This window comes from Sturnus vulgaris, chromosome 1 (assembly GCF_052056855.1).
Source record: "Sturnus vulgaris isolate bStuVul1 chromosome 1, bStuVul1.hap1, whole genome shotgun sequence".
In the NCBI taxonomy this organism is placed as follows: domain Eukaryota; kingdom Metazoa; phylum Chordata; class Aves; order Passeriformes; family Sturnidae; genus Sturnus; species Sturnus vulgaris.
The window spans coordinates 125,003,840-125,018,080 of record NC_142243.1 but is presented as its reverse complement, the minus strand read 5'-3'; the positions used below and the strand labels follow the sequence as shown (position 1 = coordinate 125,018,080).

At 38.7% G+C, this 14,241-nt stretch overlaps 1 protein-coding gene across 4 annotated transcripts in view; it reads left to right on the top strand.

Annotated features, from left to right (window-relative positions):
- Positions 1 to 9,870, top strand: part of STAU2 (staufen double-stranded RNA binding protein 2) — a 172,239-nt gene extending 162,369 nt beyond the window's left edge. For all 4 annotated transcript variants that reach the window (XM_088176266.1, XM_088176257.1, XM_014883512.2 and 1 more), the window contains 2 exons: positions 7,814 to 7,902; positions 8,749 to 9,870. In XM_088176266.1, the coding sequence (XP_088032392.1) occupies positions 7,814 to 7,902; positions 8,749 to 8,842 (183 nt within the window). In that variant the 3' untranslated portion in view covers positions 8,843 to 9,870. The remainder of the gene's footprint in view (positions 1 to 7,813; positions 7,903 to 8,748) is intronic.
- Positions 9,871 to 14,241: the final 4,371 nt, after the last annotated feature.

The following is a 14,241-nucleotide window of genomic DNA, read 5'->3' as shown; positions in this document are numbered from 1 at the left end:
ACTGTGGAAGTCAGATAAATGAAGAGGATTGTCTAACACAGCATATTTTAGAAGTCACTGTAAACTCTTACACAGCCAAGAAACTCAGTTCACTTATTTAAAATCAAGAGGTCCAAAATCTTTTGCAATACCTGTAGGGTTAATGGCAGCATATTTGCAAATCTATTGCAGTGATGTGGATAAATGCCTATAAGTAAGTAAATAAATAAATAAATAAACCGAATAATTCTGAGAACACAGCTGTCAAGGATATTTTCCAGCCATCAGTGATGAGAGAGTAATTCATGGCCTTTTTTCCATTCTAGTGCAGGATTTTGCCTGAGGATATGCATTCTGCTGTTTTCAGTTTTACATTTGAAGCTGTCGTTCTTAAAATCTATAATTTTTGTCTGCAGCTCCTCAATCATGTTTGAGTGCTGTCTTAGTTGCATAATTTAAACTTCTACCTACAAATACAATAATTTGCCATGTAAATACTCTCATTTGCACGTCTCTAATTACTGAAAGCTCCTATATCACTTAAATGTCAACCTCCCTCTGAAAGTTAGTGTTTAAGTAGTTTTGGTCTAAGGATATAAAATTAGAAGCAAGATTAATTTAAGATTAATTGCTGTCTAGTGAAATTCTGTTGTATATATGTAGTGTAAACAGCTGGAAATTTGATTTTAAAATATTTTCTCATTCATAAGTAAGCTGTGATGATGCATGATTCCTTCTGTATTTGTTCTTGGAATAGCAGCAACTGAAGGAAAACAGGGACGTCTTGAATTTAGAAATTAACTTACTTTAAAAGAACTTCCAGAATTATAGGCAAAGTCTACAGCAGATACACTGAAAAGATACTGATAATATCTGATAGAAGATTTACTTAATTCTGTTTTAACTGTTTAAGATTTATTTTAACTGCTGGTACTGGGGCCCAACTTTCACACCTCACTTCACCTTTAGAGGATGTAGACACACCTCAGTAGATACTGGCACTGAACCTGAAAGCTCTTTTGAGATGTTCATGAAGAAGCACCAACTGTACTGGTTTCATGCATAAGTTGTCATGAAGGCAAAAGTCTTGGTAGCACTTGAGTAAATTACCCCTTTCAACTGGGAATAAGTGTGTGGGAGGAGTCTGAGAAGACAAAGATTGAAGAACATTCCTGTACAATCTGAGTCCCACATAGATCCTTTAGCAAACCCTTCTTCTCTTCTTCCTACCTGCAAGTAAGAGCACAACCTTAGCTTGGCAACTAGACTAACCTCTCCATGCTGGATTAATCTCTTATATTCTGTTAATTTAGATGTGTTAAATTTTAAGTGTCATTTATTGAATCCTCTTAATACAAAAACATACCTTTTACTAATTTTTAGAAAAGTGCATTTTAGCATGCTTTTCTCTCTTTGTGACTGGAAAGCTTGGTATCACCATTAAAACAATAGAACTGTCTCACCTCAGATGATTATGTAGCTCTTTCTTGGGCTTTAAGAGAATGCTTCACCATTCCTTACTCCTGGAATTATTGCATGTTCCCAAGAATGGCTGTCAGATTTCTAGTGTGGTGGTTCACAGGGAAAATAAGCCATGTCCAATTGACTCTCTCTACTGTTAAGCAGCCTCTTTAATAAATGAAGTAGATGAATTGAGGTTGAAGACTAAAACTTGTGGAAATAAAGTTCCATGTTGAATAGTGTCTTTCATGCCATGCACTTCTCAGCATATTAAGAGGCATGGAGGAATGAGTACACGTGTCCAGTAAAACCAGGTGGAAGAAGGTGACATGCATGCTGCTGTTGATAGAAGCTCTGTTTAATATAATGGAAAAATTGTTCAAGAACAGTTAATCCTTACTTTAGGATTACCCCCAGAAAGCTGGCAAGGTCAGGCTGTACATGGATTGTGTGTCATTTAAATTCTGGCTACATGAGTTGCCTGGGGGCAGCATTAACTACTACGTGGGACTTGTTCTAAGCTACATCTGTGAATCATCATTCTTTGTTTGAAAATAGTGGGCTCCTCCTATCCTCCAAGCTCCTTCTCTTGACAGGTGCAATCAGTAGCCTTAAGTGTAGTGCCTATCAGGTAACTATACCTTTGTGCAGAGGTTAATCAGTTTGGAAAATGCTATTTCCATGTAAACTACATGAGTTAATCAGATTATAACCCTGTGTTCTTCATGCATATCACAAACCATATGAGGAAAGAGCTTAAAGTCATTTAATTAAGGTTTACACTGTGTGCTGTGAAAAGCCTTTCTGAACTTAATATTCAAACAGATTTTAACATTGGCTCACATGAAATCTAATCAACTGGAGAGAACAGCACATTGAAAGGAAAGTGATGAAAACTCCTAGCAGGAGTTATTGCTTGCAATATAGTAAATTAATTTACGACAGAAGTCGTGGGAAAAAGGGATTTGTTTGCAATACTTAGGTTTTGTTTAGCTTGTATGTAGCCAACCTGACAGATCCAAGAGAATCAAATAGGTATGTTAAGGAGTCAAATTTTAGCTACTTTGTGTGCATGTATGTAAGTCTAAGCAAACAAATATATCTTCTCTCTGTGCATTTCTCTGTGCATAAAGTATTGAGTGTGGGCAAGTTAAAGCCAGGTGGAAGCTTAGTCAAAAATATCTTCATCTAGAGAAATCAAAACTAATCACCAAGAACAATAATTTGAATACATACAAATTTAAATAGCTGCTCATTTTTGGGGCACTGAGCCTTCAAACTCACCTCTATAGATGTAATATTGTTGGGGTTTTTTTCAATAGCCTTTAAATGTGAAATTAAAATCCATATATTAAAAATGCATGAAGTACATCTCATTACTGATGCAGACAGCTTTTTTGCAATGTTATTGCACAGCTGACATTGCCTTTTGAGGCCTCAGTAGTCAGGGAGAGGGAAAGAAACTCACTGATTAGGGGAACATTTTTTCTTTTGATTTAGAAAACAAATAAACATTGATTTGTTTGTACATACTACCGGTTTTGCTCATGCTCTGCAGTTGTCTGGGCTTTTGGCTTGATAGTAAAATCCAGGACTAGAGTCTGTGATGGTAACCTGGTATGCAAACATGTTCTCAAGCCTAAAATTGAGCAACAGAGACTTGTTGATGCATATGGCATGTGATTACAAGAAACATGACCACAATGAATCATTTGACTCAGCAAACTCGGTCCTGAAGTAAGACCCAGCTACTAAAGACAGTAAAATCTTGTCCTTCATGACCTTCTCTAGACCCTGACAAGTCAGTCTTGCAGTTTCTGCCCATAATTTTATGTCTTCAGAAAACACTGATTAAGGCCAAGCTGAATATGTTTTCTCATGTACTTAGAAAACTGATGTTAGGAGGCATGTTTCCAGTGAACTAACAGTATGAAGCAGTGTGTTTGTTAGGATTGTCTCAGACCTCCTTGGTAAAGTCAACTGGAAGGGCCACAGAGAACAGCAAACTTTTACAGTTTTCATTTTCATGGAATAAGCTGAAATGTAATATAGATTTAAGAGGAAAAACACAACCACATACTGTGTTAAAACAAACGTGGAAATTTTATCGTGAGGATGTGATCTTAAATGCATATGGGCTAGTGGAGTGCCTGTCTGCTGTTCTTGCTAGAGAATGATCTAATGTTACTAGATTGTCATTACAAGACACTTAATCCCCAGAGTGAGAAACAGGAAGAATATTTACAAGTTTCAGTGCTATTTACTAATTGCCAATTGACTTGAGGAAAGCTAAAAAATGACTGGAAACATCCATCCCCATCCTGATACACACACATACTAATAATGGAAATGGCAGCCAAGACAAACAGCTAGCAGCGCGGTGCATCCTGTTGGCATCGTATTTTTGGCACCGTTGTAGCTACACAGAAAACAAGTGATACAAGAAATGTGTAAGGACATCTGTTCTGTAACCTATGGGGCTTCACTCACAAAACAGTTGTAAAATCTTCTGGGGGAGAGAAAAATTTCTCTGTATCTGTGCAGATGCTCTATTGTAAGAAAAATATCAATGGAAGGAAGTGTTGAGCTCTTAAAAGAGGAAATTGTTCACTAGATTCACTGTCAAATGTTCCATTCTTTTCCTTCCTTTTCATTTAACCTAAGTTATCTGCCATTCATAAGTTATATTTAAGCCAAGTGGTGTAAATCTATTGGGACTAATAGAATTGAATCATGGATTAAATTAGCCTGGTGTCTGCTTGTAACTCTTCTTCACTGCGGGTTACTAGAGCTCTGTGTCGCTCTGCTGACTATTCAGGTCACAGCCTCTAAGCTACCAGCTTCCTTCCTGGATCCAGCATCTTCATGTCTGTCTAGGGGCATGATGGGGAGGGAAGAAACATTAAAGACGTCTATTAAGATCCAAAGTATTATTTACTCACCTGCTTCTCTTTGCTTGCTGATCCTTCAAAATACAAGCAGGCTATGGGAGAAAGAAAAGGGGGAGGCTTTAGTACACTGCCTACCATTCCTCTACTCCCCTTAAGCCACATCCCATGAATGGACCTTTTAAAAAGGAAATAAACTTTCCCAAAACTCAAATCTTATTGCAAATGTTGGGATATAATTAGGCTTCCCTCACAGGTAATTTATGTATAGTAAGACATGGTTCCATGAAAAAGAAATCAGACCTCCTATTAACCTGGAACACATTAGGAAACTGGAAGTTAAAGAGGGACTGTGAGGTGTAGGAGGTTGGGAGAACCTGGGGAGTCCTGGACCTGCTGGGGTCCTGGGTGGGAGAGCATTTAGGAGCAGGAAAAATGCAGACTTCAACAGCACTCACAGACACCCTGACACCTGTAGCTGGAAGATCAAGGATACAGGCACAGAGGCACAGGACTGCTTCCCTGCTGATTGCTCCCTCTGATTCACAAATGCAATAGGTCTGAGATTTTACCTTTTACGTCATATTTCAGTTTGGGAAAGGCATGGCATGAAGAAGGGTGAGATGGCAAAATGAGACTCCACCATGTTACAAGCATTAGGATTTGGAAGTTGTATTGGTATTAAACATGCTTATCATTGAACACCTTGAATAATATTTTCATTTTATGTGTTTTCTCTAATTGTTCCGTATTTACTTTATTGACACGCATATGCTCCCGTTGACACCCAATGATCCATGCTTATAGACAAAGTGTTCATTATTTTATATTGTAGTACTTCTTCCATTGCTGTTAGAAGAGGAGGGGCTGTCTTGATGTGATTCTATTAAGCTAGTGGCTAATATTCATCCGGGAAGTTTCAAATCAGTTTTCCTGGAAAATGACCCTGAAGGCTGCTCTGTAATTCTGTAATTTATGTGGGATGCCTTGCAAGTAGTCAGTTCTGTGAGTAAAACAGTAGTAAGTAACAGAGCTACTCAGCAATTCTAGAATTTCGATGTTTGTGTTGGTCTAATTAATCTCTTGACAATTTTGGGATTTCAGTTACCCCTAATTGAGACCAGACTGTTTTGCAGATCATATAATCAATATGTGATTTAATCTTGAATGAAACTTTACTTGGCTCTGCTTACAAACTATGATCAGGGCCTCTTCGTCCAAGTCACTGTACAAACAAATAACCTGAACACAAAGTTCTTCCACAATAAGTTTACAATTCACACATCAGACCAGGAAGCTAAGAGTGGGTATGAAAAGGTAAACAAGGTGAGTTGAGAAACATATGAGGTAGCAGTTTAACTGTGTGGGAGGAGCAGATGTCTCAGCTTCCTTCTCTCCTTGCAGTGCTACCTTGTAATGGGCTTTGATTTACCATAGATAAGAAGGAAGGAGATTCTGATAGTTTTGCTAATGTGCATCAGGAAAAAATGGATGTGAGAAGACAGGCGATTCTTGGGTGCCAGTCCCTACCCATTGGATTCTTTCTCCCAGTTGCTAATCCATGCAATTAAAGTACAAGGAAGCATAGGAGCCCAAATCACTCCCCTGCCTCACATGATGTGTCGTGCTTGCATTGTGATGGAAAGGACCTCAGAGAGAGGAGAAGAGAGAAATTGGGATGAAGAAATATGTTGGGTTACTGGAATAGAAAAGTTAAGGGGAGAGTAGTTGGAAACCCTCATTGTCTCTGGGGGAATTATTTGTGATGAGCAGTGATTTTGCTGTGCAGTCAAGATCAAGGATGGAGAGACAGATAGTGGTTAGACCTTATAGAAGTAGAGAATGTGCATGTGAAACTTGTGAAGGCATGCTATGAGGTGGTAGAGAAAGAACTGTTATGAAGAATGGAAATATGTCAAAACATCAAGAAAACCAGAAGAAATTAGGATAGAGAGAATTCTCTCTGGGGAGCTCAGTGAATAATAAAAGTGAAAGATCCAGTAATGGAATCTCGTACAGGGGGTTCAGAACACATGGTAAAGGTGGAGTGGAATGTAGGTAACAGTGATAATCTGAGGTTTACCAAGAAATTTATAAAATGTTTATCGCCCTTTTTTTTTTTGGTCAGGGCACAAACCATAACATTTCACAGACTAGAAAGATTCTACTTTCATGCTATATGGGTGGGATTACCTTGTACAGCTTTCTGAGGCATTAGCAGCTAGTCATTACTGTAGACAAATATGGGACACATGGTCTTTTACTTTGGGGCAGCCTGGCAATTTTTGTGCTGTTATTCATCTTACCAAAATACACATTGTCTAATAATATTTAAGTTGTATAAACATACCTTTCAAGCGAAGGAGTTGTTGAGAGAATCCAGGCAAAGAATTAGTACAAAGGCAAATCAAGTACTTCATTATAATGGCAGCTCCTGTTCCAGGCAGGGTCTCTGCTCTCTGAAGGAAAGGAAGATAGAGACATGGATTCTTTCTGTCCCAACAAATAAGAAGAGAGCAGCAATTGTTGCTTCACCATGAACAGCACTTTAGGGTCTGCAGTCAGTTCCACTGCTTGAGGTGTTAGCTTAGGGCACAATGCCTGTGAAAAGCCACCTTTTCTTTCCCCTGTTATTTGTTCTGAATGTATCTCAGGAGGAAGTGATTAAAAAGCAAAATCCATTTTGCAGTTTTGCTTTATATTTCACCTTCTCAGTAGAACTGATCTCAGCTGTTTTATTGTGCTGGCTCTATTTTCAAAGTTGGCCATGTGGTGTCAGAGAGTTTCATAATCAACCTTTTCTGAATCAATTACAAAAAATAATTTTCTTTTTACCAAAGCAGATAGGGGGAAGAGAAGATGAGAGGCTCATAGCAGATGAGGCAGAAGTTGCTCAATGAAGAATACACAGGAAAATGTTGGATAAAAACTGACTGTTCTTCTATTCCTGATTTTCCCTAATCACCCCATATTAGCCTGCCCTGATTAGCACATTTCACTACCTGTGTATAAGACATCAGACTGTAACATCATTCCAGATCTGACTTTGGCGTGCTGGTAGTGTTCTGCTGACCCTCTTCCCACTTCTCACACTTTCTCCAATCATCTGCAACTCAAAAGTTTTTCCATAGGATCTCTGGGAAGTATGGGCTCTAGGAAAGCACATGGGGAAGCTGGAGAGACTTTACAGCCAGAAAGCCAAGAATCATAAAAGTACATCCTATTCTTCATATAAGTGATGAAGCTTGCATCAACACAAATGGGAGTCCCTCTTATGCCCAGGAAGAAGGAGATATCCTCAATCCTTGCACAAGCATAGCTGTTTATCATGGAGTTGATGTGCACCAACTCTTAGCTCAGTAGCCTAAAAGGCTTCAATATACAGGAAATTGATTAAATCTAGAATATCAAAACACACATCTTCCTTCACTTGGTGCTAATATAATTGTGCCGGTGGGTTTTTTGACAACTCATTTTTTCTTTAGGCAGCATTAAGTGCCTTGAAACAGTTTTCAGAACAAGGACTGGATCCAGTGGAAGGAGCTATGAAAGTTGAGAATGGATCACATGAAAAGTAAGTACCATTTAAATCCTTTGCATTTTAATGCCTGTGTGGCACGGTAGATAAGAAATGTTAATTAAGAGCTTAGTTGCCCTTTTAAAACTATGCAAAACTATTTCCTCTGGAATTTACATATAGTTTGTGACAATTTGAGAGGATAAACACGATTTCAGGTTTAGTGTTACTGATGATGTTTACTAATTAGCTATGAGAGAGACAGTCCTGTGGAAATGCTAAAGAAAGGGATTTTTTCCCATTGTATGGATTCTGTGTAAGTAGCATAACATGATTTTTGTCAAATGTGTTGTAGCACATGATATTGCCTGTAAATAAGCATAGCTATCTGCCAATAAGTCATTATGACTGCAAGCTGAATTTTACCGCAGAGAATTTAAAAGTTAAGATTTCTTTCAGGTCTTGAAAAACTCTGATATGGAATATTAGCTTTAAGTAGTAGACAATAGAACAGGGTTTCACACTGGATTTTCAATTATTTAAGAAAGTGAGATTGTCCATTCAGTAAAGATTTTTTTTTCCAGCTGCTAGTCTGTTTATGTAAGAAAATAGTCTTGTGTTACTAAATAAATTAGGAAGTAATAGAGTAAAAGAAGTAAGAATAAAAGTGGCATTTGGAATTTTCAGTATATATATTGTGGCTATTTATAAACTAATTTAATCAGAAACATTTTTCCATATGATCTCATCAGCATAGTATTTGAACATAAATATTGTTGTTTCACTTTAAAATGTTACCTTCCACAGTGACCTTTGAATCTCATGTGCCATCTGGTAATAAACATGTCTTAAAGATGTGCAACCCTGGACCTTACCGCTCTTGTTAATGTATTAATCTTTCAGACAAGTCAAGCATCTGGGAGAGAAAGCAGACAATAAACAGACTAACTCAGGCACCATTGCTCAGGACTGCAAGGATTCAAAGGCTGTCGTCTAGGAGCTTCCCAGCACCCACGGCTGCCACTGCATCCTTATAAACCTGTCAACACGCAATAGGGTGTATGTGTACAAGGAAATGAATGACTAATACCATTATTTGAGTCTTATGTGAAGACAACACTATTCTAACACAAGAGATAGTATACATGGTACTGTTTATTCGACTATGGAAAAAAAAATAAAATTGAACATTTCCCTTAGAACTCGAGATCAGAGCATAACTCAATTTCCCAGAGGCAGAAGAAGTCTGATCGTGTTACTGGAGGTTAAAATAACAATGAATTAACAAAAAGTGTTAGAGAAAAGAGAAAAAAAAAGGGAAGCTTTACAATTGATTAATATTGAGGAAAACAAGTCAGCATTGGTTTAGTTTTACAATTTTTTGTAGTGTAGTTTTAAGTTCAGCTTACTGTTTTTTAAATAATGCTTGAATATTTTAAAATTAACCAATGACAGTGCTGTGAGAATTGTAGTTGTTGTCTTCATATATAGTCATACAGCTTATCTTTTTATGCAGACATTATGCATTCTTCATTCTATATGAATATGTATGACTTTAAGATGCACTACTCAGAGTTGTATGCAAACAGAAGTTTAAATCTTGACAAGTATTTGCTTAACATGAACAGATGTTAGTTATGATCATTTTCAATATACTCCAGGAAAAAAGCAAATATGGTATTTAATTTCCTTGCCATAATCAATTAAAGAGGCGTCTTGCCTCCAAGCAACATTTTCCCCTTCAATTCTGCTCTCTGTTGTGTGAAGCACATCTACACCCCATTCTGTGTGTTGTATCAACCCACCGTTTGCATCAACTGAGTGTTTTTAATCTCTGCATTCGGACCAAGAGCAAAAGGGAGGACTGCAACGTTATCAACCCAAGGGTGGAAACTGTTGATGTAAAGATCATTCTTTTGTGAAAGGAGTGGCAGCAGAGATAAGACCTGTGGCTGCTCTGTACCAGCATATTTCTTTTAAGTGTGTGGCCAAATGCAGTAAAACCACATCAGTTCATGTGTACAATGACAGTGTCTTCTCTTTCTTTATCACTCACAGCTAGACAACTAAGGAAAAAAGAGGAAAAGAAAAGAATTAGAAACTAACAAATGACTGGTTACCACACTAGAGCCAGGTTTCAACCAAGCTGTCCCCCATGCCACCACTTTCTACAAACTGACTATATTAAACCAGACATGCTGGTATTTAGGTCATTTATCTATCCAAAATACATATTATTTTATTTAATGCAACAGATAAAGTTTAACTGCATAACAGCCGTGACAACATTGCACAAGATTGTAGAAGCACGAAAACCAGAGATCACAACTCAGTGACTCATGCAGAAAAGCAGAGGAGCAGCAATGTGAGGAAATGGTGCAAGGTACAGTGGCATTGATTCACCTCTGGGACGGGCTTTCAGGGGAACATGCATCCTGCTCTCACAGAACCAGCACTTGGAGTCCTTTTTTTTCTACTTCACGTTTCTCATGGGTATGATTCACTCTCAACCCCAGCAGATAGGGAGCCTTTGTTCTAAAAGTTTGAAGTTTTCTAGGGTCTGACTCCATAAAAGAGTCAGGAACAAGCTGAGCCTTTCAGTTCCCACAGATTTCCAGGGGCGTTTGGCACCTGGCAGACTCAAGTTATTCAGGCAGTAGCATACAAAAATAATTAGCTCTTAACACTACCTTTCTCAGGGATATGTTACCTGCCTAATTGGCAGCTGGAGCAGAAATTGTGTTCCTTCAGCTCATCACACAGCTCAGAGAGCTCAGAAACAGCCTCAGTCTGCACTTCAGCTATACCTGCCACTATGCAGGATACAAGTGGCATTACTGTTCCCTCTCATGGAGAACAAAAACAAAAATGGCAAAACCATTCCTCTGTCCTAAGGGAGAGATGCTGTGCTAACTGGGGAGAATGTGACAAAGAGACTGGCAGTATGGTCTCCCTGGCATTGACAGAACCTCTGTGGTGTATTCCCTGTCCCAGTAAATTTTAGATTAGTTGCTTTGTTGCAGGTGGGCTCTGCATTGAGCACCAGGATTGCTCTAGTGCATGTGGAGTGCAGCAAAATGATGCTCACCTCACTCTCAATAATCAAATTGCAACCAGATGTGTGCAACCAGCTGTCTAGGCCCAAGAGAGCTCATTTAGCCTCTCCAATCAAGGCAACAGTAGAGAAAGAGTATCTCTGTGAAACTCTTATTTCAGATTCTCTTGTTTGTCAGAACTATGCTTGCTTCTGATTCTGACATAAAACAAGGCAAGTAACTGAGTTGAGAGGCTCACTCCCTGTTCTCAGAACTGTAGAAACATGGAGTAAACTTGGGGAGAACAGTCATATAGTAGCAGAAGTCCTAACTATTGTCCAAAAACAGGGTTGACTAATGATTGTTGTAATCACAAGTTAGAAAGTCTGCAGCTTTATGTCAAGTGCACACAGATGGCAGTTTCAAAGCACCTCCCAAGCCACAGGTTAAAACCTTCATCACAGAGGCCCCAATGAAGGCTGACAGAGCTTTTCCTGGAATAACCTGAAGAAAGAGTTCCTGCTCCCTACAGGTACCAACAGCATCACAAAGACCTCTGTGTGGAGCTCATCAAGATCCTGCACCTGAACAGTGTCACTCCAAGGTTCCTGTGTCAGTGAAGAGATTTCAATCTGTTCCACCTGCAGCATTTATTTTCTCAAAGAATATCCTGCAGTATTCACACACAGATATAGAAATGCTCTTTGGTTTGCCATTATCACTAGCAGCTTCCCAAGAACTTGAACAAAATTCTTGCATCAGTGATGTTGCAGCAGCCACTGGACTTGTCTCCAATCTTCAGTCTTGTTGGTTCACAGTTATTCCTCTTAGTTACTGAGCTATCAGTGTCTGAAAGCTGCTGTGGAGGAATTTGGTCTGATAATCTAAAAACTACTATATTTTTCTCCAGTAACCTCATGTTTTTTCAATTTTTTTCCTTTCTAAGATAAGTACATGTGGACCTGAACAGATTTTATATTTAGTTTTGTTTAAAAACTAAATAATGATGGACACTGAAAGATTATCAATATGTTTGAATGTTACTACTAATTCTAAAAGGGTTGTTTGTTTTATGACAGTAGTTAATATTTTAAATTTATTTTTATTTTTTAGATAATACATTCTTTAAGGTATAGATTTTGTCCAACTTCTGTTTGCAAAGCACCAAGTACGTTTTAGTTCTCCATTTCACACACATACCACACATCTCATCCTGTGTCTTAGAGTACTCTCAAAGATGAGCAAATGCCATGTTTTACCAGAGTGGATCTAAGATGCAAGCTTGTCCTTAGGAATAAGGCAGGAATAAGGAATATAGCCTAGAATAGCCAGTTTGCTTATCTAGAAGACTACAGTGTTCTCAACACTTTAAGGATTCAGAACACAAATTGTCATCAATTTTCAACTTATAGAACTCATTAATCAGCAGGAATTATGCTAAAGAGAAAATAGGTCACTTAGATATCCTCTCAAAAATGTTTTCAACACCTTGCAGGGGACAGCAAACTAAGAACCTGCCCAGGAAAAGGCTCGTCACTGACAGAATGGGGATCTGATATGGCTCAAAGGATGGGAATACATATGTTTAATCTTATATCTGAGTTATCATCTTCAGTGGATCACTGCCCTGTCAACAGCTCAGCACAGTCTGGCAGTTTCTGTTCTCACATTGACACATGTAGCACTGGTCTCCAAAGGGACAGATGTGCTGCTTCTGACAAACACAAAACACAGCACCATCGAGGCCGTAGAGCTGCAGAACAGGGTGCAGATTTCTGTTCCCAGCCATTCCAGCATTCCTCTTCTATTCACAGTGGAGCTGAATTTACCCTTTAGCTAGAATCCTCATTGAATTCAAGAGATAATTAAGCTGGCATTTAATTTCCTCTGATGGAAGTCATAGTCATTGGGTTTAAAATATTTAGTACTTATCAGCAGCATTTCTAAAGGGTGTTTGGATAAGAGTAGAGAGGAACCTTAGGAGTAGGGGAGTAGCTGGGATGAATGACTGCAGGAATATGGAATCTCCTCCTCCTTGGCCTGAAGTGACAATGAAATCCAATCCTTCCTGAAGTGTATGCAAAGCCCTTGATCTCTCTGACAGTGCTTTACTACATGCATTTTATTGGTGGGTGGCTGCTTGTTATTGCTCTCATCTTTCTGGCCTGATCCAATTCCCCCTGAAACAGCAGAAGGTTTCCCATTTCCTGCAGTGAGAGTTGAGCAAAAATTTTAAGTTGGATTTGTTTTCCAGTTAACAGGCAGAGGGCTGGGTTTTTGTTTGCTTGTTTCGAAACATTAAGTAAAAAATATAGGCTTGGTAAAATCTTTCTATCCTCTCCCAGTCAAATCCAGCATGCCCCACTCTCAGTTGCATCCTATAAACAGGTATTTATTATTTTCTTTGCTCAAATAAGAATGGCTTTTGCAACTCCTGAGAAAACTGAGCAGAGGGTAAGAGGTGATTTTTAATCATAATAAAGACAGGTACTGTGTCAGAACCCTGAACACAACATGGAATGATGAATTTGTGTGCTTTGAGGGGACATGGTTCTGTGACCAGTGAGAATGGAGAATGGCTATCTTCCATCAGCCTTTGGGCTTAAACACGGCAAGTTACCTGCCCTGGGCAATAGTGTTCAACATGTGTATTTGGCACAGCTCCCCAGGGACACCTCCAGAAGAGCTGCAGGGAGAGAAGCACGTCCTGGGTAACAGCTTGCTCTGCCTTTCCCTCCCCATGGCCCATGATCCCCATCTGAAGGCGTGAGGTGCTGCCAAGATGAGGCACAGGGAAATGCTGCTTCCCCTCTGGGCATTTACCTCTCCTGCAGTCCTTGCTGTTTGTGACTGCATTCCTGAGGCGTGATACCAGCTCAGCAAGTGTGTACATCAGTAGATGAGACATGTATGAAGTGTTTTGGTGGTATGATTTCTATTATTCCACATGAGCAGCACTGACTTTTGTTTTTGATCGTACAGCTTGTTATTTGCTCTATGCAGTTAGTCATGGTTGGCTGTGCACTTTTGTGCTTGGTGTTTTAACTCCATAGCACTTCAGTACAAAGGAAATTTAAAAAAAAACCGAAAATGTTTCTAATCTGTTCTTAATTAAGTAGACCTCAATAATTAATTTATGAGAAGAAGGAAAGCTAAATAAAGTGATTGCTAACATAAAAATATAACTTATTTAAAGCTCAAATTTTCCTTTATTTGCAATAACCAGGATATAGGAGAGCCTGAAGAATCCAACAACACACAATAAATCAGAAGAAAATTACCCTGGATAAAACCGTTTATGCTTCTTACTACAATATATAAAATATATATTTGTGCATTAAAACAGATCATTTAAACCTGC